Raw genomic sequence first — 27932 nt, 5'->3', positions numbered from 1 at the left:
ATTGTAAAGCCTGCTGCAAAAGAATTGAATTCAGTTTCTTAGTTTAACCTCAAAAAATGCTGGACATGACAGTTTGATGGGCATAAAATGGGATTTTTGGAGCAAAAAAAAAGCAAACAAGTTAACCTGACTCAACACAGGATGGTGTGCAGTGTGCCATTCAAAATTTTAAGGAAACTGGGCGAAGTGAAGAAGAGGTGGCAGGCATAAAAATCTATCTACAGCAGATGAAAAGTGTCTAAAAAAATTTTTTTAGCAAAGACATTGCTCAAGACCTGAGAGATCCATCTGGCTCTTCACCTTATCCAGCTGCTGTTCACTGAAGACTCATCAGAAATGTTCACAGTCTTGGGAAGGGAACATCTTGTCAAAATTGATGGAATTATAAAATATAAAAAAGGATGTGATTGGCAACTGCATCATTTTTCAGCATGACAATAATCCCAAATACACTGCCAACACAGTAAAAGCATAGCTGGATAGAAAAGCACCCAATGGACCACTATCAGTCATGTATTGGCCTCCACAGAGCCTGAAGGTTGAAGACTTTAAGACTACTTAAAAATCTTCAAGACAGCGTTTCTAAGAGAGTTCGGACTATGTTGAAGAATAAAGTGGTCTTTTCAAATATTGACTTTCAAGCTCACTAGAATTGTGCAAACTCTAATATTGCTGTTTATGTTGTTGCTATTGTAGGACTGGAGTAGAGGTTCCTTTAAAAGGCTGTAAGCAAAATCAGCCAAACAGCAAACCATGATGTATGTTAGCTTTTCACAACACCGTATTGATGTGCCTTCTGTTTCTAGGTGCAGATCTTGGCGGCCTGATGGATCTGGAGTCTCTGTACCGTGGTGTGGAGCAGAGCATCAACCACACGCGAGCAGGGCGAATGCGCAGACAGACCTCTGACAGAGCCTACAACATCGAGGTGCTGCTGGGCGTAGACGACTCAGTGGTCCAGTTTCACGGGAAGGAGCATGTTCAAAAGTACCTTCTCACACTTATGAACATTGTAAGTCGATAGCTAACACAGGGGTAAGCACACTAACAAAAGCAGACAGACAGAGGAGTGAATGAATATATGTCAGGTAAAATGATGCATGATTGAATTAGGCATTTCCCACATAAACGAACATCATCTGGGGTTAATTAAAGGACTGAAATCGGACATACTTCAAGTGTCACGTTAATGTACACAGGTCATACAGAGATTTCCAGATGCCCCAAAATGAAATCATCAAATGGGGAAATTGTTTCATTTGAGCTGAATAGAAAGTAAGTCACACAGAGGTCAAAGAAAACTGGTAGCACACACCCACCGACTGAATGGGATTCAATTCCCTTCCTACATGTTCTCATCCAGCAATCAGCCGCGGGTAATCCTGTCTTCTCTATCTGAATATGATGAGATTTCATTTGTGCATGAGTGTGTGTGTGTAAGGTGAGCCCTCTCTGCTGAAGGAGCTCCTACATATCGTTTCATCAGGCTTTGTGTCATGTCATCACTCATTGTGAGTGTGTGTGTGCATAAGAGAGAAAAAGAAATAGAGAGAGAGAGAAAAGGAGAAAGAGAGATGCAAAAACAGCAGGTAGCATGCTCCAGGCCACAACAATACTTAGCATTTACACACCCAGGTGTTGTTACGTGTGTGTGTGTTTGTGTGCACATGTTTTTGTGTGTTGGTCCGACACTGAACACACTGCAGACTTTAATCTTTGCAAATGAAACCTGCGGCGAGCGTGCCGTTTGCATGCATTCGTAGATGTGCGTGCGTGCGTGCGCATCTGTTTTCCGTGTGCGCTCCTGTTTGCTTTTTGTTTTACCGCGACCCACCGCGCAAGGAACCAATCTCCGACTGTTAAGCAGGTGCAACAAATCCTTCCACACCTCTTTGTCTAAGTTCAGCGCTTGAGAAAGAACAAGTGCCGCTGTGCTCTCTGCCTCCCCTTTTAGATATTTGTTAGACAATATAGGCGAAGGGAATGCGCAGCCGTGTCACAGCCCCCCTCTCATCTGTGGGGTAGAGAGAGAGAGAAACAGAGGGAGAAGGAGTATTTTAAACAGCGCATTCAGAATAAATTACTGACAGCCAGATAAACAGAAATAAATAAATAAGGTTTTGCCTCCCACGCGTGGCATCTGGGCGACTTTCTTCTTGAAAGTTTGCTTTGCTCACTTCAGGATGGGTGTGCTCTGTCTGATTCTCCCTCTCTCTTTCTTGCTTTCTCTATTTTTCCTTCCTCGCACTCTCCCAGGTTCTCAGCAGTGTTGCTCCTTGGTTTACTCCTCCCTGACTTGGGTAGTTTATGGCAAAAAATCCTCAATGGTGTGGGGGGAAAAAAATCTCAGTATAATAGAAGTGAAAGCACAGGTTTATTGGAAGACATACTGGAGGTAAATTTATGATAAGCAGAGATATGTAGAGGATACTTCTTGCCAGAAATGCTAACTAATGGGAATTATAAGTAGGGTTGGGAGTTATTGGTTTAGTGTAGTGCTTAATACTGAACAGTTAGTAAAAACAACTTGATGAGAGTTTTCATAAATTAATATTAGCTCCATATTGTCTTTATATTCGAGCTAAAACAAAGGCTGAAACTAAGAGCTGCTTTGAAACTATGCAAACCTCTACTTTCCTTAAACACATGTTCACTTTAAAACATTCGTTTTCTTTCTTTATTTTCTCTTAATTTTTTCTTTCTTTTTTTTGTAGGAACTCATTTAAATTTTAGGCGATGGACTTCAAGTTCATAAAATCTGAATTGTTAGTTTTTAGTGTGAAGAAACACTGCACATTTCAGGAGACAATGCCCTGGTCACAAGAACAGGTGTCTTAACAACAAAACGAACGTCAATTAGAGTCAAGCAGACCCTCTCATTCTTACAGATGCACAATCTAAAATGCTGGCATCACTGTGCCCAAGCATGAAACCTGAGTGCTTCCTCGACATCTCGGTATTAAATAATCGAGAATCCTATGCAAGAGTGCTTTTCTTCAGTTGAGGTTTTGCAAACATGTGACCTAACCATGTGCTGTTAACTTGTGCTGCCATTTTGAAGGTTTGACATGGCGATGGCAACAGTGTAGGGTCATGTGGCTAAAGCCTCAGTCACATAGGCCTAGAGATTGGTCTGCAACCATCTGAAAACCACCAGTCGAGAGAGAAAAATGAGTATTCTATGACCGGTTGTGATTGCTGGAGGTTGATGGTCACTGGCAAAATGCTTGGTAAAGTCCCAGTCACGCAGGCCTACAGACCAGTTAGTGACCCAGTGGGAACGACCTGTTACCAGGTGGTATTCCCCAACTAGTTGCTAGTATATTGCTGCATTTGCAGTTTAAATGGAAGTGGCGGACAAACATTGGTGCAGCTGCTCTCTGACTTATAAAGAAACCCTGAAAAGTGCAACGCAAACCAGAAATGGAAGGTTTGCCTTCAAAATAAAAGTTGGGATTTTGGCTATATGTCAGGCAAACCTTCTCCATTTTCATTTGCAACCAATGGCTAGTAGTTATATTTGTGGGCTAGCAAGTATTTGCAGACAAGCAGAAAACCCTACAGGGAACTGCAGCAGTCTGTTAGCAACCAAAGCAGTCAATAGGAGCAGCACGTTCTTTGCAACCAGTTTCAATCAACCACAGCCAGCAATGTCCAAAAACCACTGCCAACCAGTCAGGGAATACATGTTTTACCCTTAGCAATCATCACATGAGAAACCTCAACGCAGATATCCAGTTTTGTGAGCAAGAGGGGGAGAGCAGTTGAGTTGCTCCTTTCCCAAGAGTACGGGGTAAAACAGATCAACACTGAAAAACTCAAGCACATCAAGCCTAGAACACTAATTTGAGTGCGGGTCAGCAAGAGGACAGTCACACACAAGCACAGTGGAAGGCAACCACGCCTAGTGTGAGCATGATCTCAAAGACCAATTTGTGGGATTCTGTGGCATCTAGCAGCAACTTAGCAAATACCCCTTACTCCCCCAAACCTTTCTGAGATCTTCTTTGACCCAGTGCTTGGTTTGTCTGTTTAAATGTATCATTTAAAGCTAAAAGAATAAACTTTACAGGACACTAATTAAAACAAAATTATGTATAGACCACTATACTGCAATATCAATTTCTACTGAGAGATCCTCTTAAATCTTACACATTCCTCAGTTAGGTAAAGGTTAAGCAACAAAAATTTTGAAATATCTATGAAATTCACCCAATCATTGCCACCTAGAAAAACACACAGATTACTTTTAAAAGTGTAACACAAGTATATGTTTTACCAGGACATTTGGGTGGTTTTACAGATGCAATACAACTCTGTAAGAACTTGCAGCTGCTGGCTTACACTTTGGAAATGATTTCTTGTTATTACTGTATCAATCACTCGCAGATATCTAAAACCTGCTAGATACTCGAATGCAATATAACGCTTCACATTTGTTGCCAGTAAGGCTGATACTGACTTTTTTTTGTTCATTTTGGATGGTATAAAAATATGAGAATCTGAAGCGATATGCTCGTTAAAGCCTTCAAACGTTCATATAGACTTTTGCATGCATGTATGCGTGAATGAATACATGTATGATGGACATTGGACTATACTGCAAGCCCAGAGGACTTCGAAGCATTCCCACAGAAAACTACTAAGTCCTGTTTAAAAGTTCAACAGGAGTGTCAGAATGTGTTTGTCTGTGAGTGTGTCTGCTGAGTTAAATGTGTGTCTTGCTAATCCGGTTCTGCTTCCCACTCCTTTCCCATGTGTTTTCCTGCCATTTTTTTATTGTGTTATCAGAATAAGTATAAGTAAGGTAAGAAAGAAGAAAATAGTACAAAAAAGAGAAAAAGAAACAAAATCAGACAGAGGTGTAAATCCTCTTTTCTATCTGTTATAAAAATAGGTGTTTGCAATGTGTTAATTTGGAAATGGATTAAAAGGGTGGTATGGTGGTGCAGTGGTTAGCACTATCGTTTCACACAGGTTTCACACATTTAACCCTCTCAGGCTCAAATTAAGTTTTTGTTGCTAATGCACAAAAGAATACCTGCAGTGGTACTTCTGAGTAAAAACAACCTCATAAAATATGTATGTGGGGTAATCAGGTTGTTAGCTTTTAACTGTTGCAAATCTGCAACGCCTGCCTTGAGAGGGTTAACACAAGGAAGGTTCTAGGTGTCCACAGACATGCCTGAGGGTTAACTGGTAATTCTAAATTGATCTTACATGTGGAGTCTAGTCTCTCTGTGTTAGCTGTGATAGTCTTGCACCCTTTTCATCCTCTATACATTAAAAAAATAACGAGAATGGATGGGTTATGGCCAAATGTTGAAAGCCGGGAACTGCTTTGCCTTTGTTATTTAGTAAAAGTATCAAGAGTCTGTTATTTGTTTGTATTTGTGTCAAAACTATAGCTGGGGACCATTTTTTGTATCAACCCACCCATACATTGCTTTTTGTGGGACAAACAGTGAGTGTAGTGAGGAATATTCAGTTCCAGAATAGGTCCAGGGAACAAGTGAGTGTAAAGGTAAGCAGAGGGGGTAGAGGGCTCAGATAAGGATACTGAGGGTAACAGTCGTAATAGTTAAACATTCCAAACACTGACTGCAGAACTATGAGGGTACACATGGCTATATGTCTGTGAAGGTTCTCAGTCATCCAGGTCATCATAGTCTAAGGAGCTTGGAAAGAAGTCCAGACGCTTTTCTTTCTAAGCTCCTTAGAGTACACATGGCTAGCTTCTCTAGCACAGACTGTGGTGTAGCTTTCACTCCAGTGCTTTGTTCGACAGTGCATATCATCAACCATGCAGCACTTCAAGTCTTCAAGGTAGTACATCCGCTAATCATAAATAATGAGAGTGAGAGCGGTGAATCAATGAGCTTATTGCAATATTAAGCAATTACTTAATATCACAATGAATGTGTTGTGCTGTGGCACTGGTACGGTAATCTTCTTGCGGCAGTGGTGATACACTTTGTTGCCAACGGTGATTTGTCTATATGCCTTTTCCTCTCACCCATTAAGGGAGACCTTTGCAGAGGTGCTACAAAGTCTTAATTACACTCTCCAAAATAGTCTGCTAATGGAAGTGCGTATGTGTGTATGTGTGTGTGTGTGCAAACATGCATGTGCATATTTAATTTTGATGAGGCACGCTGATGCTGATGCGCGTTTCGTCTACAGTTTTATGCCTCCACTATGATAAAGATCCTGTCTATAAGAGCTGTCTGGAAAGTGGTGCAGATCTTTCACTTTTGTCTTTACCAAAGCTCCTACAGGCAGTGAAAACTCATATTAATAGGTGGCAGGAAGAGCTGGGAAAGGAGATGTAGTCCAGGTAATAATAGACACCTTGTTAGCGAGAAGTGTCACAAATGTGTAAGGAGCATTGTGAGACTGAGAACTCAAATCCTGGGTTTCAGTTTTTAAATATTCCCATGTGTGTCGATGAAAAAAGATGTAGCGAAGCTGTCTAAAGCCTTATCTAATTTATGTAGCACTTCAGCCAAATTTTATTTGATGACTCAGTTCTGTCTCATCAGCAGCTGAGAATGTTTTTAAGGCATATTTCCAAAATGTATCTCTGTAAAATCGTACCGCCTAATAAATGAAATCCATTTTCCAAGATGAGCTTCTTTAAACACATGAAATTCGAGTAAAATACTGGGTTAAATGTATTAAAGTCCTTATGAAGGCATTCGTAGTCTGTCATTGTAACACTAAATGCAGGCGTGAACCTGTGAATGAGGTGACAGCAGTTGAACAAACATGCAAGTTAGGGTTAGGGTTAAGTTTTGTTCTTGTTTTACATGAGTTGTTTGTACACATAAATAAAACCGGCCTATATTCCCGATTATGATGTGCACAAACAAACAAATCAACACAATTCATTTGAATTTGAAATATGTACTGCTGTAATTTTTGATGATTAAGTTTGGTCATGCCTTCACACTTATTCTTGTGCTCCTTCTTTCATTTTAGTGTCAGTCTCTCGCTGCAGTAAATATGTGATAGTGATGACTTTGTGCGTTGTCGACCTCTAAGCCTGTAGTAATTAATACACAAGCTGTCTTGGATTTGCATGTATAGGCTTGGTTATAAGGAATGACACCTAGTGTGGCCCTTTCAGAATGTCAGAAGACAGCGAGCGGCACAGGGACCGTGCGTGTGAGTGGATAAGCGTATCTCGGCAAATATGTGGGAGTGTTTTGGATTACGGTTTGCTGTGCCATATCTGTCCTCCAGCCTTTACCATCTGTGAGATAAGTGTGTAAGAAGACACATAAAGCCAAAGTTGGCACCGAAAGGACACTACACTGCCCCTGTGCATGTGTGCATGCATGTCTCATTAGAGCATCAGGGTCGCCTGGAAGTCAACCTCCCCTAATTGGCATAACAGTTGTCAAGGAAACAGGCTGGAGATCAGGCCCAGGGAAAAGTGACCAAAGTGTTTATGTCCATCTTAAACAAACACAGCGCACAACCTGCACAGTACGTATGTCACCCCCAGGCATATGCTTCAACCTGCAAAGATAACAAGGGACTGACACATATATTCCCAAATGAGCAGAATTACCAGTAAGTAAACACACACAGGAAAACAGAAAGGAGGAAAGATGAAAACTGCAATGGCACACATTTAGTCTCTCTGTGTCACCCTCTTTCTCTCACAAACACACACACACACTCACACACCATCTGAGACTGGGTTAAGCAGAGACAACAACAAACCTGTGTAGTGTAACCGTACTCAAGGTCGCCCGAAGAGAACTTTTCCTCGTCTTCCCACTGTGTCCCACATTGCATCCTTTCCATCTATTCAGAATTCAGCAATAAATAGAGAGAGAATTTACTTACGCGTTAGTATTATTGAAATCGGATGCTATTTTGTACTTAAATTAGACCTTATACCATCATTACATTTGTCTGGTAGAACACATTTACAGCATACGATGCCTTGTTTTGAATTAAACAACTCATCACCTTATAAAGGTGTTAGATTTAGCTCAAGTTGCTGTGCTGTTTTTCATATTGAAGCATGTTCTGTTCCTTCTGTTACTTACCTTTAGTCGTAATTCAGTATTTTCCCATATTGTCACTCTGGTTCCACTATTTCCTTGGCTGAATAATCTGAGTACTAAGTCTAACGCAGAGTAAATCATGCCGATTGGTTTAGCTGAAGGATAAATGTAATTATATCACGATAAACATCCTGAGATTTATCACTTTTTTTTAAAGCCAGAAACTGAAGGGAATAATTCTGGAAATGCATATGGAAATGCTTGGAAATGCATCAAGATAATCTTACATAACCAAAGTAACTTTTAACAGTAACAGAATTGACTCACATAGTTTCAAAGTACAAGAACTGCTGCTTGCTAGCCATGTTTCCCACACAAACAACATGCTAGTGATGCTAGCATAAGTCTATGGCATTTTATATTGTGGCTGTTTGCTTAATGGCTAGCTGACTTTTCTGTTCCACAACTCCTAAAAGTATACTGTCTCACTCACCACTGAGCACGTTCTGGACAACAAACAATACGGAACAATAGGGATGGGTATTGATAAGATTTTCACGATTTCGATTCCATTTTCGATTCTGTTTAACGATTCGATTCTTTATCGATTCTCTTATCGATTCTTTTTTTAAAAAAAGGAGAACACTAAGGTCGATTAGCTTAGAACTTTGTTTTATATCTTCTCTTTGAACAAGATAGAAATTTAGGAGTAACATGGCCTTACAAACCCAACAGTGAGATCTTAAGAGATCCACAGCCTACGGCTCTTCAATGGGGTGTCACAGGGTCCCCAGGAAAAAAAATTGTAAATGTAAAATAATAAAATAAATATTCTTCTGTAGCAATAACAAAGTATAACATAAATTATTCTGTAGCAATTACACAAGAATATCTAGTAATGTCCCTGCCTACAATTAAACACATTCACTTACCTAAAATTGGGGACATCTGCTGTGGCAAATGGGTGCAAGCCTTTTACCACAAACTAGGCCTGAAAGGAGACGCTACCGGTAGACTGCAGCGAGAACTGCCAGCATCTGAGCCAGCCTGGGAATAGTTTGCAAAAATGCCAAACAATTCCAAGGAATTGAAACAGTGGGAACCGGTTCTAAACAAGAACCGGGTTTCGATACCCATCCCTACAGCACAATCACTTTTAGCCTCAACACATGTGCTCGACTCACACAAATGGCGCAGATATCTAAGAATGATGTTCAGCTTTGAAAAGCATGTTGGCTTGTTTTTAATGATCTGCAGAGCAATGCCCATTTTAAATATATTGTAATTTAATGTGAAATAGAGATAGATAGTTATACATGCATTTATTTCGTCAAGACTTTATTATTATTATTCATTGTATCTTTTCTTGAGCAAATCATCCCTGGATTGCTTACAACTGAACCCTAATGCTGCTATGAGGCTTATCACCAGGTCCCCTAAAAGTTCCATATAATACTCATTCTGTCTTCCTTACTGCCATAAAGTTTAGGGTTCAATTGAAACTTTTGGTGATCAATTTCACATCCTTCCACAGTCAGGTGCTTCAATATATAGATAAGGTAATACATCAATACGTAACGTCTAGATCTCTGAGGTTTTCTGATCAGTCCTTGTTGGCTGTACCTAGATCTAGGTTTAAAACAAAAGGCGACTGTAAGATTCCGGCCATCAAGCTGCTTCCATTGGACCTAAGATCTGTGGACACTTTTGATACCTTTAAAAAGAAACTTAAGATCCACTTGTGCAGACTTGCCTTTATTTAGTTCTATCATTTTATACCCTTTTAATTGTTGTATCTTGTTCAGTATTGTAAAGCACTTTGTGACTTTTGTTCTGGAAAAGCTCTCTCTCTCTATAAACCTTAGTTACTTATGTATTTCTGATGCTGTAACATGAACACAGTGGTAACTGTAGCGGGGCAGCAGTAGGGACTCATAGAAAAACAACACAGGTTATCTAATTCATGTATCTCTCAGATAACCAAAAACATTTATTTGAATTATTAGAACATCAAACATGTTTTTACAAGTTTTTACTATTTTTCTAGCCGGGCTACACTCTGTTGGGGGTCTTGCTACTTTACTAGTGAAAGCCAATTTTTGCTGGTAGGTGAATTCACAAAATACACATCCAGCACTTTTAGTAGTGCTCAGTCCCCTATCATCAAATCACCAAGTATTACCTTCTTGCCTATAAGCAACGCTCTGTCTCCATTCCCACTTAAAGGTCAAAAATTTGCAGTCAGTTTCTCAGATTAATTACAGCCTGCATTATTTTCACTCACCACCGATGCTTTCAACGTGTGATTTTCTTCATGCAAAATACTTCTTGCACTGAAAGCTGCTGATGTTACCATAATAACATTTCCCTCCATTGGAAAGTTACTTCAGACTGCTGGCAGCTAACAGATGTCCCAGATGACATAAATGCAACAGTGAAAGCCAAACATGACTTTATTTTGAGGTTTCAGAACATGTTGTAAAGCTCTTACTGCTTTAGGTAGCAGACATGCTTGTGCTTTGACGTGATGAAGTAAATAAATTCCAGACAGTTTGTGGATAACAAGTTGCTAGTCAGACTTCAAGAATGAGGCCGCTGGATTTTTCCGAACAAGATGCTGGAATTTCCAACTTTACTCTCCATATGTAAAAAAAAAAAAAAAAAAAAAAAGGAAAAGCATTAGCTCACTCATGGATTCTCCTTCTTTTTTTCCCTTAAAAAGATAAAAAAAATCTTCTCACACAACTCTACGTAAAAATGCTTTCCAAGCTTTTCCTCTTTTCTTCCCTTAAACCTTTGCTGCTTCTCCCCTCTACGCTCAGCTTCTGGTCTTCTTTCCGTCTGCCTCACTGTCTCTATTCATAGCATTCCTTAACTCTTTCACATAGCTTTCGCTCGCTGGATGTGTCTACAGTTTTGTTCCTTGTCTCTCTCTCTTTCCGTCTCTCTGTGTGTCTACGTGTGTGTGTGTGTGTGTGTGTGCGTGTGTGCATGCGTGCATGCGTGCATTTGTGTGTGTTTCTCCTTCTCCACAGCATGTCCATCAGCCATCTCATTATGGCTGTCTGTTTTTACATCCCTTTGCCTCATTAGGCACCACGCACAGCCACTGAGGACAGCAGGTCTCAACTCCAGTGCCAATTTACCTCTCTCTCGGTGGCTTTGTGCATGTGTGTGTGTGTGAGAGAGAGAGAAGAGAGCTTTCTGCATCTACTTTGTCACAGATTACCTTGTTTTCTTGTATTATGGCTCTTCCCATCCTTTGCATCTTCCTCATCTGTCATCCATCCATGGTCATGGGATACTGAGTTCCCTAACCGGCCTCTACATGCTTTACCCATCCCTTCTAATTTTCGACTCACTCTCCTCTCTCTTTGTGTTGAGCTCCTGTTAGAAGAAGTCATATCTTTATTAGTTATTTTGTTTGTTTCCCTCTTTAGTTAATAAATATATTCTTTTTACAACTTTGTAATGAAGCACTTTTTATATCAGCTTTGTAATCTATAATTACCCATCCATCCATCCGAGTGCGAGCTGGAGCCTATCCCAGCTGTCACAGGGCAAGAGGCGGGATACACCCAGAGTCGTAGGTCTATTGTAGGCCCAACATAAAAAGACATAGACCCATTCATGGTCACATTCACACCATAGCCTAACATGCATGTCTTTGTGGGTGAAAGCTGGAGAGTCTGGAAAGAAACCACAGAGAAAGAGGGAGACTGTACAAACCCCAGAGTAGGTTTAAACTAAAAACCCTCTTGTTGTGTGCCGTCATTGAGGACCACTTTAACACTGTGCTGTCACATAATTGTCACTTGTAGCTTATGACTTGTAGGTCATAGGAGACTTCATAAATTAATTAGGACTGCATAAGAACATAAGCATGTGTAGCGGTTAAAAACAACAGATTTTAGGCGTTAATTCTCTTTCACTTACTTCTACTTTTCCAAAATATCTACAGGTCATCTAGATCAAAACCTGTTATAAAGCAGAAGGTAAAAATACAGTGGCTTGCAAAAGTATTTGGCCCCCTTGAACTTTTCCACATTTTGTCACATTACAGCCACAAACATGAATCTATTTTATTGGAATTCCACATGAAAGACCAAAACAAAGTGGTGTACACGTGAGAAGTGGAACAAAAATCATACATTGTTCCAAACATTTTTTACAAATAAATAACTGCAAAGGGGGGTGTGCGTAATTATTCAGCCCCCTGAGTCAATACTTTGGAGAACCACCTTTTGCTGCAATTGAAATCATGTATGTTTTTTGTTCCACTTCTCACGTGTACACCACTTTGTCACTGAGATTGGAACTTGTCCGAGATTTTTAGTAGATGCATCTATGATATCGATTTACATCATCGATGCTACGATCTACATCATCCCGTTCTCGAGTTATCACGTTCACAAACATAGGTGTAAGTGCTGCCCGTCTGCCCGGCAATGTATCAACAATACCCCATCAGCCTTTTACAGATGAAGGGTAAAAAAGCAGCAGTGGGACAGATCATTACTAATAATAGCATCCAAAACAGCTTCACATGAGTTCCAGTGAACATGGCTGTAGCTGGGAGAGAGCACCTTGAGGGACGCTTCCTGTGAAGATGCCATATTTCGAGATGTCGCTATAGAATACAGTTTTCTGCCTTTGGGGAGCCAACCGACAGCCAGGTGGCCGGTGCAGCTGCACATCTTAGCCGTTCGCAAGCAGCCTGAAGTGTATTGAAGGTGTAACAGGAAATATTTTTTATCTGAAATACGATTATTGCTCACGCGTACTTCCTTTATTAGTTAGACTAGTGCAATCCTCGATTGAAGCATGCATGTTCTGAATGGACCAATCGTGGATTGCAGGTGTGCATAGCTGTTTTTACACACAGCCTCCAGAAAACGGTGGAAGAATCAGGTTGGAAAATTCTCTGAAGTTGTTCTTTTTTTCACATGTAACACACAGTAGGAGCTCACAGTCCACATTTAGTCTACATTCGCATTACTGGAAATACCCTGGGATAGGAGAGGAAGCCGTATAGAGCGAGCACAAGGCAGGGCACATGATGCCATCTCATTTGCTGTTATTTCACCACCTGTGCTATTCTCAGATGTGCAACATACAGTATGGATGTTGTACAAAGGAGTTAGGAAGTTATCTACTGTTTAATGTCTGATTTGTGTTTTCACATATAGCTTTGTTTTGTAAAGACAAGTATTGGGCCTCAGGTCATGTGTACATAAATATGCATTGCTGTTTTGAAAAGAGGGGAATCACCTGTGAGGAGACGCTCACTGAATGAAGATGTTTTATATTTTGTGAATGCAGTAATTCAAAGCATTTTTCTTATTACAAGCCTCATTCACCCATTCACATAGTGACAATCTGATGGATGTCCTAGGGGACACTTGGGGTACAGTGTCCAAGGATACTTTGGATACTGTTGCCCCAGGATAACTCGACATGCACATTAAAGAATTGAACTACCGACCTTCTAATTGGTGGACATCCCACTTGACCTTCTGTGTTAGTACCAAACTCATACAAATATAAGCTCACAGTTGGGAATCCAGCACAGCCATAGGGATGCATTCACTGAACCGAGTGAGTGTATCCCAAAGCATCAACACCTTTAAAACTGTTGTGACTGTTCAGTGACACCCTGACAATTCTTACCAAGACAGCAAATAAGCGTTTTGATGAAAATGTCAACCTGTTTGAAACTTTGAAAAATTGTTCAAATTTTCAACCGCAGACAAATTATTTTACAATCAACCAAGTTCTTTGTTACACCTCAGAGTTTGTTTAGGTTATATTAAAGTGTTCTATAAAGGGTTGATTTCTTCTACTGACGCTGTTTTTTCCCTTGTGTTTCGGTGTATGATTCCAGGTGAATGACATCTACCATGACAGTTCTTTAGGAGCAAAAATCAATGTGGTTCTGGTGCGGATTATCATGCTGGGCCACGGCAAGGTAAGACCTGCAACTACACGAGTTCTGCTGAAAAGCCAACAGAGATGCAGTTCCTGGAAAGTGGACGCCTCGTCTCTCTATTTTGCTACAGTCGCTTTAAGTACCTATAGAAAGCATGGCAAAGTCATACATACAGTGTCATAAACAAACACACAGACACACCCACATACTCATCAGCACACGCTGATGCCCAGAGCCTGTTATTCCAGTGGACTGAGCAAAAGAGGAACTAAAAGCATGCAGCATCCCAAGGGAGTGTTTTCAAGTTGCACGCCTTCACAGTTCAGCACCAAAGCACACACAGAAGCTCTTCCCGTTATGCAATCAGCCTTCTTCCCAGTGGGTTGCAGCACAGAATCATGGGAAGTCCAGGCAAAGATAAACAATCAATGATAGCCCTCCCTCATTCATAAAGAGAGAGAGACCGGACAATGGGTGGCGGGGTGGGGTGGGGCGGGGGCATCCTTTTCTTCTTGACTGTAACACTATCTGCACATCTGTGCTGAAAAGAGGAAGAGAGAAAAAGTGGAAGAGAGGAAAAAGAGCGATAAAGCAAGACACGGCAGAAATGGAGGAGGGCAGGGATTACCACAACAGATGATACAAGTGATTTTATTGCTGGATAGGTGCTCTGTGATATACTTACGCTGCTGTAGCCTTATCTCTTCCTCTCCTCTCTCTACATGTCCACGGTCCCAGTAGAACTCTGGAAACACACACTCCCACACGCACGAGCGCCACACACGTGTGCAAACACACACACACACACACACACCGCACTACATTGGTCATTCTGGGCCAGCCCCTATGCAGCTTCAGCCAAAGCTCCGGCTGTCCATCATTCCCAATTACCGTGGCAACAGAGCTGCACCCAGACAGCCTGCAGATTGGCTGTGTGACCCTGAATGCGGGCGCACTCACACTCCCACACTTCACACACTCCAACACAACATTTACACACGACACACCATTGCAAACACATTTCGAAAGATCATTAAAAATACCCCCAAAACACACTCGCGAGCAACTGATGAACATGAGGAACCACATAGGAGTACCGTGCGTCGTCTAACGGGGCGTTTACGCGGCGTGCAGGCTTCACACTTCATCATGTGTACAGAGGCAGGCCATATGTCTTCAGTGCAGCTCACTCACACCGCGCGCGCTCTCTCAGCTGTGCATTGTGCATGCGTGAAAACAGAGAGCGAATGTAGAAAAGAGGCAAAGGCAGACATGGAAAGCTTCGAAGGGGGCGGGGTGTAGATAAGCAGAGATCCTAATGAGAAAGAGCGTGTGAGGTGAAGGTGAGTGGAAGCAACTGCAAGCATCTGGATGTTTGTGTGGGTGTTGGCATTATGCAAGTAACTGTAAGTAAATATTTTGTAATTGGGCATGTTTTTGACTACTAGTGCATAGCTCGTTAACAGGCTGCTTTTGTTCTAGTTCATGTTCATGACTGAAATGATCAATTCAGAGTTCATTTATTATTTTGTAAGTACTGTCCTTCCCCCTGAGTGTATGTGTGTGTGTGTGTGTGTATTTTTGTTGTACACATCAGCAATTTACAAGATATGCTGACAATATATAACATTGTGACACTGCCCTCTACAGGGCTGAGGAGGATAATGTTTCAGAACTAGAACAAGAAACGATGTTTCTTGTATGATTTTTTTTGATCCCTCTTCTTATTTTACCTTTGCGTGTGAATGTCTTTCCAGTCCATGAGCCTGATTGAACTTGGAAACCCATCCCAGAGTCTGGAGAACGTGTGTCGCTGGGCCTTTCTGCAACAGAAGCAAGACACAGGGGACGCCGAGTATCACGACCACGCCATCTTCCTCACACGGCAGGAATTTGGCCCCACGGGAATGCAGGGTACTTAAAGACATGTACACAATCAGCTTTCATAATATGTTTAGCATAATGGTACATGCATCCAAATCAAATGCATTTGCTCCCCTGACAAAATAAACTCCATCATTCAGAGAAATCTCTCCTCTTTCTGCCTTTCTCTCATATAGCTGCGTAGTGCTGCTGTGGCTTTGGTGGTTGGTGGTTTTTCTGTGCAGCAGAGTACAGGCTAACAGTCAGGCCCAGGGGAGAGGCCTCTAAAGGCAGTGGCCTAGCTATCCAGAAACCCTTCAGCTGCCCTTGGGCTCATCCTTAAGCAGCAGAAAATCAATAAACAGAGAAGGGCCAGCCACAGAGTCACAATTAAAGGCATTTCAGGACAGAAAAGCTCACAGGGAGCAAGAGATTAGCATACGCAGAGGTGGGAGGGGACGGTTTAGGGTTAGGATCAGATACACAAATCCAAACACATTTGTTCTTATGTGGGTGACACAGTTTTCTTTCTGGGTGTGTGGATCATACATCATATATATCTTTATATAGCAGTCAGACATTGGGGTGAGAGGTAAGTGTGTCTTTGGTTTCATCTCACCAATCAGTGTATTTCAGTATGACTTTGGTGACTGACCAGAAATGTTCCAGTGTGATTATGAGCTTGATAAGTAAAATTCATGTAATGTAATAGATTAGTGTGAGGTTAAACACTACTTTTGACTGACTGAGCGGTGTCACAGATTGTCTTTTGACTGTCCAAAATTGTAACGCTTATTTGGAACACTTTGTCTCTATCATTGTTTGAGCGTCTATAAATCTTTTAGTGTGTCTATAAATCTTTCAAGTTTTTCTCTCTCTTCCTTGTCGCTAAGGTTATGCTCCGGTGACAGGCATGTGCCACCCGGTTAGGAGCTGCACCCTGAACCACGAGGACGGTTTCTCCTCCGCCTTTGTGGTGGCACACGAGACCGGACATGTGTAAGTGCGTTGCCGTGATGATGGTTCGAGCCTGCTAACTTGGCACAACAAAAGAAAACAAAGCAGTCACTTGAAGAACTGGATTGATGCATTACAGCTTTAGATCGCTGGTCCACTTCAGTCAATATCTGTTGAGTGAATTAACGCTGCCTCCCGCCTTTGTTTCATGTTCTTTAACTCCCACACGTTCCCAATCTGTCTCCACTGGTTCATCTTTTTTCCCTTTACTTCTCTCTTGATGTCTCATTTTTTTTTCTTTCTCTCGCTCTTGTGTAGGCTGGGGATGGAGCACGATGGCCAGGGAAACCGCTGCGGAGACGAGGTGCACTTGGGCAGCATCATGGCTCCTCTGGTGCAAGCTGCTTTCCACCGCTTTCAATGGTCCAAATGTAGCATGCAGGAGCTGGGACGATACCTTCAGTGAGACACAGACACATACACATGCAACCTCACGTACAGAAGTATTTGATTTATGGGCTTTTAAAGGTCAGTGCTGGCATCGGTATGATTTGGATCCAGCTGATGCATGGATATTGCCAGTCTGTGCTGTCTTTAAGATTAGGTTTGAATAAAAAATATACAGGGCGTATCAAACCGAATCAGCCGATTTCAAAGCGCTCTAACTCTGCAGACGTTCAGTGTTAACAATGGAAACATGTAATGTTAGAAAGAGCAGATTTGTGAGTTTCCTCCTTTCCTGCTGATAGGTAGCCTAACAACATCAGCGGTTGCATGCTCACAAGTGTATGGGACAGGTTTGACTGTCTTATGGGTGTGGAGGGGGGCATATTGAACACTTGTGAACATTGTAAGTTTTTTATATGTAAAACTTGCATTCATTCATGTGTTTTAAAATTCCATTTCTTTAAGTCAGGATGGGGAGCTCCAGGCCTCTAGGGTCAGGCTACGTCCACACGTACCCGGGTATTTTTGAAAACGCAGATTTTTCTATGCGTTTGCACCTTTCGTCCACACGTAAACTGCGTTTTTGGTCACTGAAAACGGAGATTTTTTTAAACTCCGGCCAGGGTGGATATTTTTTAAAACTCCGTTTTTGCATTTACGTGTGGACGAGAAAAACGGAGAAAACGCAGAAAACGCAGCGTCAAAGGTGTGCACATTTTTTGACGTCACACTGTGCGCCACGTTATTGTTTCGGTGAAATGAATTTCTACAATACTATTACTGTTAATTGTACTCTCTGCAGTGTTTAAATGCTTACATATACACACACAGTTATTGTCCCTCCACACATACGACTCGGTTCTGCTTCTATGCCCCATCTTTGTTTACTATTTCCCACCGAGGCTTCTAGACTTCTGATTGGCCAACATTTCTGCACGGTTAGGAATATATCGCCACCTGTTGCTTTGGCATGTTCCTAGCAGCGTTTTCCTTCATTTCTGCCTTTACGTGTGGACGGGATTATTTTTTAAAACGAAAACGGAAAATCTCCGTTTTCAAAAATACCCGTGTACGTGTGGACGTAGCCTCAGGCTGTGTCCCATTTCAGGGTCTGCACGCTTGAAGTACGCGCACTACGCGCACTACGCGTACTACGTACGGTGCGTACTATAAGTACGAGAAGTGCGGAAGTGAGAGGCTTGTGAAATGGGACGGTATATGCTTCGTCGCGCTGTTCAGGTTGCCTAGCAATCATGATACTAACCGCGAGACACGTTACATACAGCTTTGTGTGACATAAATGAAGGAGAAAATTGTTTTGTTGGCCATTCATTTTTGTTCTGACATCACTTTGATTAGTTGAGTATCTGAGGCTGAGACCACAGGACTGTAAAACATGATTCAAGGGCTTCATTTCTGTACTGAACAGTCATTTAAGATTAGCTAGTAAATAATAATTAGTTAATGTTGTTCATGAGACTAAAGTCATCTCATTATGGTAATGTAAATATAATATGGCCAATATTATAGTATTGTCAGATTATTATGATATAGATAGATAGATAGATAGATAGATAGATCACTGACTTTCAGCTTGTTGTGTTTGTGGATATATGACTGACTTTAATTATCCATAAAATCATCAGATTCTCTGTAAGATTAAGGTCGACTATATGTATATTTAGAAGTAGAGGCTTTAAAACCAAGTTAATGCTGAAAGTACAAACATCACTAGTGTCACATAACTTTGCCGACATGTGGCCAACAGCAATGTTTTAATGTTCTTCATTATTAAACATTCGCACATGAATAAGTGACGTCATATTCAGTACTTACTTTTGACAGTTCACTTTTCGGCCGCTCCCTTCTGCCGTATTTTGCTGCAAAATTATCCACACCCACCGCGCGCTATGAATTGTGGGATATATGGGACCACGAAGCGTGCACCGGACCACGCTTGATATTTGGGGAAATCGACGGCGCATTTGGAGTATGCATTTCAAGTACACTTCGAATTGGGACAGCCGTCGTCGCGTGGCGGTGACGTAACCGCACTTAAAATGCGTACTTCAAGCGTGCAGACCCTGAAATGGGACACAGCTTCAGTGTCCTGCGGGTTTTAGATACTACCCTGGGTCAACACACCTGAATCAAATGATTGGTTCATTACCAGGCCTCTGGAGAACTTCAAGCCATTTAAATCAGCTGTGTTGGATCAAGGACACATCTGAAACCTGTAGGACACCGTCCCTTGAAGCCTGAAGTTCCTCCACCCCTGCTTTAAATGATATAGCCTTTTGGAATGAGATGATTCTTTTTGATACACTCTGTACTTTACAAAGTACAAATATCCTATAAAATTATGTCGTCCATGATGTTCACACATATAAAGACTAGCGATATCCTAAACTTCTAAAGGCACTTGATTACTTCTTTGCATCACTTTTTAGGTGCTTTGACAGCATGGAAATCTACAAGTCGTGCTAAAATCATACTGAACCAATTAAAGTGTTTGTTTCTGCTAATGTTTCATCACTGATCTCCCTTTATATGGCACTCTCTCGGGCAAAGCTTCACTGCTTCCACTGTGGCTGCTTCTTCCAGTTCACTCCCTCAGTGTCCCTTTTTGATTACTTGCATGTGCGCTCTGTGATTTTCATCGTAGACCTCAAATTACACAGAGAGGAAACATCTGCGTGAAACTGATCCACTTCTAATGTTTGGTATCATTGCTGGTGATGAGAGCTGGAACTCTGGCCACACCTCAGAAATCAAACAGTAGCTTTTAGTAGAAAAATCCAGTGTTCAAGTGAGAAGGCAGCACATCGGGTGAGGATTGGAAGAAGCTGTCACGCACAGAGCACCTCAGACATCGCTTGAATACGGTGTGGCGCATGCCATCGTGCCACCCAACAGCATATTTAAACCCGCAGACATTGTTGGGCCATGCCAACACCAGTCTTTGCTCACCAGATTTTTCTACTGAAGTTGAAGAGTTGCTTTATCCCACAGTTTTATCCCACTTTATCAATTCAATTTTATTTATATAGCAACAAATCACTACAACAGTCACCTCAAGGTGCTTTATATTGTAAAGAAGCTACAATCGTGGAGAGAAAACCCCCATGGCTGTAGGGTCATTTGATTGTTTTGATTGACAAAACAATCAAATGGCGGCCTTTGAGCAAGCGCTTGGCAAGAGTGGGAAGGAAAAACTCCCTTTTAACAGGAAGAAACCTCCAGCAGAACCAGGTTCAGGGAGGGGTGCCATCTGTTGCAACCGGTTGGTGGAGCGAAAGTGATCCAGTGAGCAGATGTACATGGTCAAGTCATTAGAATGGGAGAAAACTAAAGTCTGCCAAATTGCGATAACACCATTTAATTGTTAATTTATCAATACTAGAATATGATATTAGTCCCAGTCTTCGTTTTATGGCTAAAGAATGCCAGACGAGAGTGTACATAGAAAAGAAAAAAGAAAAGAAAGATGAACACATTTTTAAACTCTTCTTTCAGTTCCTATGACTGTCTTCGTGATGACCCTTTTGACCACAACTGGCCATCGCTGCCTCAACTTCCTGGTTTGCATTACTCCATGAACGAGCAGTGCCGCTTTGACTTCGGCGTGGGCTACACGACGTGCACCGCGGTAAGAGACCAGCGTAGTCCTAAACAGTCTCTTTACTAGCATACAGTCGCTAGCTTACTGACACCTGAAAACTCCGCTAACACAACAATGCCATCCTCTGCAACCTTTGCATCGCTTTATCCTCTCGCTCGCTTTGAATTGCTTGTATCAGTTAATTCAGTTCAGTTTGCTGAATTTCACTGTGGCATATGTACTTTTTATGTGACCCCTTAAGCTCTGAAGGTTTTCCTTACTAACCAAGGGCCACACTGTAATGAAATGAGAGTCACTCATACACAGCTATTCACGTTCTTCTGATGTCCTCTGTTTCCTCTCCCGGCCTCTGGTGGGATTGACATCTTACTTAAAAGCAGGTAATTGGTTTTGATAGATACTTCTTTTCTGTTGTTAATGTTAAATAGCAATCAACTATTTATTTGTTTATAATAACACTACATATGCCTTGATACCACAGTGCCTTTACATGAAACTCTCACAAGCAGCTCTTTGTAAACACGAAAAGCTTCACCCAGCTGCAGCATCTTGCCAGGCCTTTTTACCCCAGTCACCCTCACCCGCTCTATGACTGTGAAGCCACTGTGGCACGCTGTTGGGAGGCTGTTGCTTAATTGACTGACAGCTTGTTCAGGGGCTTTGCACACCTTGCTAGATTACCCTCTATTCTCTTGTCAAACTCATTCCCCTCAGCTACAAAAGGCGGGGCAGGCAGGAATGCAGGTAAGGTTACCCCATCTCCTGGAAGACATGTGGCCTCGTCTTTTATTTTCTCAGACTTTCTTTTTCTATTTGAAGTTGTAACTGTTTGTAATGTTGCTCCTTATTTTCAATTTTTTTTTTCTTTTTACTGTACTTTGTTTATCTGTCCTACCCATTGTCATAGTTTGGATGTTAACGTTGGATGTTAGTCTGCAGGATTCTAAAATGCTTCAAAGTGGCGCTAAAATCTTTCAAAACAACTGTGAAGCTACTGGTTCATTGGTTGGCTGCGGTGCAATCCAGCAGTTGAACAGTACCATATCCCGAGTCCTCTTCTGCAAAATCTGTGTTAAATCACTGCAGCCCTGGCAGGAAGAGCCTCATTATATTGGCACTCTTGCGACTTAAACGAGCGGAAAAGGTTGGAAAGATGCCTTTCCCATCCAAGGGGAAAGGGCCTAGCCAGAACAGAGGCTGTTTTTCCATGTTTTCTCCTCAGCTTTTAGGATCCTCCAGTCTGATCTTACTGCTGATTACCTACCGCAGTCTACCCACTGACTGTGACTCACACTAAGACCTGTAAAGGTCCACTGGGGTCATGGTGGGTAGAAAAGCCTTTGGAGGGAGGAGGGCACCGCCCCTCAGACACTGGACTTCACTTCGGTTTGGTTGGTTGATATCCTCATCTGTGGCTCATATCAGACAAGAAGGAGAATTTGGACTTGATCTGTGTCCAGGGGCATTTTTAGAGGTCACTGAGACCTCACTCTATGGCTTTTGAAACCTTTTGCCCTCTGCCCTCCGCGGTGACTTTCTTGACTGTAGGCTGTCTCATTATGAGAGTCTTGTCTCTCTCACGCAAACACACATCCATTGGTTTAGTTTGCATGAATGGCTGTGTATCTCTCAGTGGAGCATAATGTACAGTGCAGTGACTCAGCACAGGTTTGGTGTTGTTAGTGTTGGATATAATACTATTGTTGTGGCTATTGTTGTTGTGATATCTCTCCTCCCATCTCTACTTGTGCTTCCGTTATTCAGTGTTTAATCTCATCCTAGTAGCGTGTGTTGGACGTTGGAGCTTTCAGCTATGAGAATGGGTTTCTCTCTGTGTCCCACAGTATCGCACATTTGAACCATGCAAGCAGCTGTGGTGTAGCCACCCAGACAATCCATTCTTCTGCAAGACTAAGAAAGGGCCACCCATTGATGGAACCATGTGTGGGGAAGGGAAGGTATTTATACACTGCTTTAGTACAATAAAGTGTAGTGCAATGCTACTGGAAGCCAAAGAAAATGTATTTTATTGTACATTTCCAATCGGTAACTTATGCGCTTGGCCTGTTGCAGCATTGCTATAGAGGTCACTGCATCTGGCTGACCCCTGACCTCATGAGGCAAGATGGAAACTGGGGTGCATGGAGCGAGTTTGGCCAGTGTTCGCGCACCTGTGGTGGAGGAGTACAGTTTCGCACACGCAGCTGTAACAATCCAAGGTAGGAAACTCTTTACCACTGCATGTATAAAAACAAATATCACTTTTAGGTATTGTGTCACTCCTGATAGAGAAGCCATTTATAAAAATGATTGAAAAATGTGAATGATTAATGCCGGGCTCACACTGTGCGATTTTTGGCCCATTTTGAACCGATTTTTGAGTCGTGCGACCGTTTTGGCGATCGGCCCGATTTTTGCCTTCATTGCGCGTCGTGCATCGTGTAGTATACGTGGGGTAACGAGAAGCGATTAACACCTCACGACCAGCTCCCGATCATCAATCGCTTGGTCTTGAGGATTTCAAACCTGTTTGAAATCCTCGCGACCGTCGAGGGTGTCGCCGCAGTTTCTCACACTGCGCACGCGCAAACACAAATGTCAGCGAAAAAGATGGCGCAGCACGGCAGTGCAGCGTGTGATCTGGACACAAGCGACGGAGGCACAACTTGTAGAACTTTGGAAAGTTCAGCCGAGCCTTTTCGATGTGGCCTCACAAAATTATCACGACCACAACAACCGTGAAAATAGTTGGATAGACATTGCTGCTCAATCACAGCTGCCTGATTAATGTTTTTCATTAGCAATTTAGCAAAGTTGATGGCGGTGGTGTGCGTGTCTGTGTGAGTGAAAGACAGAAAGGGAGAGCGAGCGACAGAATTTCTGTTATAACCTTCATTTTATGGACGCACAGTGTGAGCACTCGGGTCGCATCAGAGCATCGGGTCGTATAGTGTGAGACCCTGCATCGTGACCTACGAACTTCTAACCCCTGCGAGTCAATCGTACAGTTTGAGCAGGAGCTGAATCGCGCGACTGAAAAAATCGCACAGTGTGAGCCCGACATAAGGTTTCAGAGGTAAAACATAATCTAGAGCAAAATATTCCCGTCCTCTCTGACCTGCCACTCCCCCAGACCGCACAACGGAGGCCGGAAATGCGTGGGGGAGGACTCCCAATTCCAGATGTGCAACACCAACGAGTGTGAGGATATTTACAGCGATCCAAGAGAAGAGCAGTGCCACGCTTGGGCCCTTCACTCTGAAATCTACACCAACAAGCACCACTGGCTGCCTTATGAACACCCAGACCGTGAGTATGCACGTGCAAACAATGTATTGGGGTGGAGATATGAACCAGACAAACCTTAAGTGATGATATACTGTGGAAGTCATAAATATAAATGAAAGCCAACAACAGGAGGAAGCACAGTCTTGAATGTGGCTGGGTTGTGGAGCGTTTATATATATATATAGGTTGTGTTTTTCTATCATCAGTGACATCTGGCAGTGGGTGCAGCTTTGAAGTATGGCTACGCCCTCCCACAAAAAAAAGTAAAAAGCCACAACTTTAAAACCAAATTTCTATGAAGTCACTGTCTTCTTTTTCTCCACCCTTTTGCTGATGTCATTTAAACTCCTCCAACTTTTTCTGCATCCATACATTTGGCACATGTGGACAAACTCTCATATTCACAAAGAACCCAAACCTAAATTTATCCAATTAATATTCCAAACCTTTGACACTACACTGTGTGAGTGTGAAGCTCCACCCTTGCCTCTGAGTTGAGATGTCACTGCCTTCCTGATACATATGAAATTATCGTCCAACTAAAGGGCAGCCCTCGAGAAAAGCGCTGAGCTGTCTCCTTATCTACACAGAGGTCACGCTACTCAAAGTCAGCTAAGAAGGCCTTGCTAAATTGTTTTTCTTCATTTTTATTATTTCCAAATGGCAGATTTTTCAGCAAAGCTTTTACCATCTCAAATTACCTTTCGATGTGTGCGCTTGTGTTTGCATGTGTGTTAATGTACACATGCTTCTATGAGAGAGGAAAAAAACTGAGGTTTAACTGAATTCAATTCATAGCTTGACATTTCCAGAAGTGTGTGTACTGTGACTCTGACAAAGTACAGTGTCTGCTCTGAATGTGCACTTCTAGTTTCTCTTCTATAGTTTATCAGTCTATATGCATAGAACCTCACCTATATTTATCTCTTGTGTTAACCCTCTGAGGTTTAAGTCATGATATGTGCTAACCATAACTCTAATCCTTGCAATGTCAAACTGAAAAAATACCCGAATCCAAAATATCTTTTGAAATGATCTAAAATATAACACTATATATAATTCAGAGTGTTTTTGCTTTTGCATGTATTATTGTACATGGTTGAACAGTATGTCTGAAGTTAGGATATGTTAGGATTAAAAACTGATGTTTAGTTTGAAGTTTGCACTTTTGACACAAGCTAAAATGGAGGTTTAGCGAGGCCGCATCTTGCTGCTTCTGCAAGGGTTTAAAAAAAAAGAGCTCAATGTGAAAGGGAAACTGCTGATTTATTGGTCCATCTATGCCAGAGTTGTCCAACATAAGAATCAGCCAGGCAAAGGCTCTAATCTGGTCGCCGGATGGCATTTAAAAATGTGAAGAAGGGCATAGATTTTGGACATTTACTACACCAACATTATTCAATAATAAATAAACAATTAAATGACAGATGTTTATTTGTTGTTGTTTTTGTTTTCTTCAAAAAAGACATTTTAGGTGAATAAACAAAAACCTGAGGTCTGAGCTACAGGAAGCTCCCAAAAAGTCCCAGTTTTTGTGCTGATGTTAATGCCTGAGGACATTTGGAGCTCTAAAGTTATTGAGTCAGCAAAGCGCTGGAGACTTTTACACACTAGGCGCTTCAGCACTTGCCGACCCGAGTCTGTGATTTTTTGTGGTCTGCCACTTTGTGGCTGAGTTGCTGTCTTTCCTGAATACTTCTGCTTTGCAATAGAACCACTTAAAGTTGATTGTGGAAAATCTTTAAGGGAAGAAATTTCAAGAACTAAATTGTTGCAACGCTGGCGTCCTATTACAGTACCATCCTCAATACCATTGAGTTCATTACAACAACTGATTCTTTCTCAAATGTTTGTGAAGGTAGACTGCATAGTTATGGGCTTCATTTTATACTGCTGAAATGGCAAACGCCTGATTTCAAGGATTAAGAGGTGTGGGCCATTACATCAGTCTACATCAGGGGTCCCCGATCCCAGTCCACGAGGGCCGGTGTCCCTGCAGGTTTTAGATGTGTCCTTGATCCATCACAGCTGATTTAAATGGATAAATTACCTTCGCAACATGTCTTGAAGTTCTCCAGAGGCCTGGTAATGAACTAATCATGTGATTCAGGTTTGTTGACCCAGGGTGAGATCTAAAACCTGCAGGGACACCGGCCCTCGCGGACTGGGATTGGGGACCCCTGGTCTACATACTGTATGTTCTTACCATCATCTATGGTAGGAGTAAGCAACTCCAGGCCTCGAGTGCCAGTGTCCTGCAGGTTTTAGATGTGTCCTTGATCAAACACAGCTGATTCAAATTGCTAAATTACCTCCTCAACATGTCTTGAAGTTCTCCAGAGGGCCGGTAATGAACTAATCATTTGATTCAGGTGTGTTGACCCAGGGTGATATCTAAAACCTGCAGGGACACCAGCACTCGAGGCCTGGAGTTGCCTACCCCTGATCTATGGCCATGACCTGCTAGAAGTGAACAAAAGAGGGAGATTGTGGATACAAGCAGTGGAAATGAGCTTCCTGTGAAAGGCGACTGGGCTCACTCTTAGAGATGGGGCAAAGAGTTTGGTGCATAAATAGGGATTCAGTGTAAAGCCACCACTACTCATCCACATTCAAAGGAGGCAGTTGAAGTAGTTCAAGTATCTGACTGGGATACCTCCTAGGTGCGGTGTTGTGGGTATATCTAATTGGGAGCAGGCCCCACATGTTGGACATATTATGTCTCTCAGCTGGCTCAGCGTCCCCCCAGAAGAAGTGAAGGGGGTAGCTGGGGAGACCTAGGTCTAGGCATGTCTGCTTAGACTGGTGATTCCTCAGATAAGAACCAGAAAATAGAGGTGATATATTTTGTTGTTTAGCCTTTGTAGTTCTTCTTCTCCACTGTAATGTGTGTGCATGTGTCAACTGCCACAGAGCAGCAAAAGACTTACAACACTGAGGAGGGATTTTGTACATTGTTTGTGCATTCTCAGTCCAACCTGACAAGATTGTGTTTTCTCCACGTGATCGAACTGAGCAGTTTTGTTGCATGTCTCCCACCTGATTATTAGTGTCAACGCTCCAAAAGACAAGGTCTCTGGATTGTAGCCATCTGTAATAAATGTGATGAAGTAGGAGTGTTCGTTCGCACTCGGACTATCTGCCAGGCTTCATCTCTGGGGGCTCATGCAGTTGTAGTATGACTCACTCAGACAGACACAATGAGACAAAGTGTCGTGCTGACTCACAGAGAGCTTATTCAGAGCATAAAAATAATCGCATGTCAGTTGTAAATATGAAATCTTCAAGTCAGACCACAGGGGTGACACTGTGACAATCACTTGGATAGTGGTTTTCATTCTCTATGTTCATTTTTGTCCGCTTTCCAGCTAGCAAACGCTGCTACCTGCATTGTCAGTCCAAGGAGACCAGAACCGCAGTCTTCACGGAGACAGTGGTCCTGGATGGTACGCGGTGCTCATACAAGGACCCACACAGTGTCTGCGTGGGTGCGGAGTGTAAGGTGAGGGGCATGCGCGTGGAAAGACAGCCGCACATGTGCTGAGATCAGCATGTGTCAAATTCCACGTTTCTTTATTAACAGAAAGTGGGATGTGACGGAGTGGTCGGCTCCTCGGAGCAGGAGGACAACTGTGGAGTGTGTGGAGGTGACAACTCCAGCTGCAAAATCTTCAAAGACACCATCTCACGTAACGCAAAGAAACAAGGTAACCCACTAACACACTGAATAACCCTTAATTCGTTTCATAGAGGAGACTTGACTCAGTAGCAGCCAGCTGTCATTCTGGTAAGCATAGTATAAACA

General features: G+C 42.3%; 1 protein-coding gene across 2 annotated transcripts in view; it reads left to right on the top strand.

The window, feature by feature from the left end:
* LOC102778260 (A disintegrin and metalloproteinase with thrombospondin motifs 2-like) overlaps positions 1-27932 on the top strand; it is a 137166-nt gene that overhangs the window by 97845 nt on the left and 11389 nt on the right. The window contains exons 4-15 of one of the 2 annotated variants that reach the window (XM_087849270.1): positions 807-1012; positions 13906-13989; positions 15708-15864; positions 16707-16812; positions 17089-17232; positions 20734-20866; positions 21554-21583; positions 22684-22797; positions 22913-23058; positions 23973-24148; positions 27496-27629; positions 27711-27834. In XM_087849270.1, the coding sequence (XP_087705396.1) occupies positions 807-1012; positions 13906-13989; positions 15708-15864; positions 16707-16812; positions 17089-17232; positions 20734-20866; positions 21554-21583; positions 22684-22797; positions 22913-23058; positions 23973-24148; positions 27496-27629; positions 27711-27834 (1554 nt within the window). The remainder of the gene's footprint in view (positions 1-806; positions 1013-13905; positions 13990-15707; positions 15865-16706; positions 16813-17088; positions 17233-20733; positions 20867-21553; positions 21584-22683; positions 22798-22912; positions 23059-23972; positions 24149-27495; positions 27630-27710; positions 27835-27932) is intronic. The other variant, XM_087849273.1, reaches the window with a different exon arrangement.

The sequence above is a fragment of the Neolamprologus brichardi genome, chromosome 2 (genome assembly GCF_056152115.1).
Source record: "Neolamprologus brichardi isolate AB-2024 chromosome 2, ASM5615211v1, whole genome shotgun sequence".
In the NCBI taxonomy this organism is placed as follows: Eukaryota; Metazoa; Chordata; class Actinopteri; order Cichliformes; family Cichlidae; genus Neolamprologus; species Neolamprologus brichardi.
This window is presented reverse-complemented; position numbering and strand designations above follow the sequence as displayed.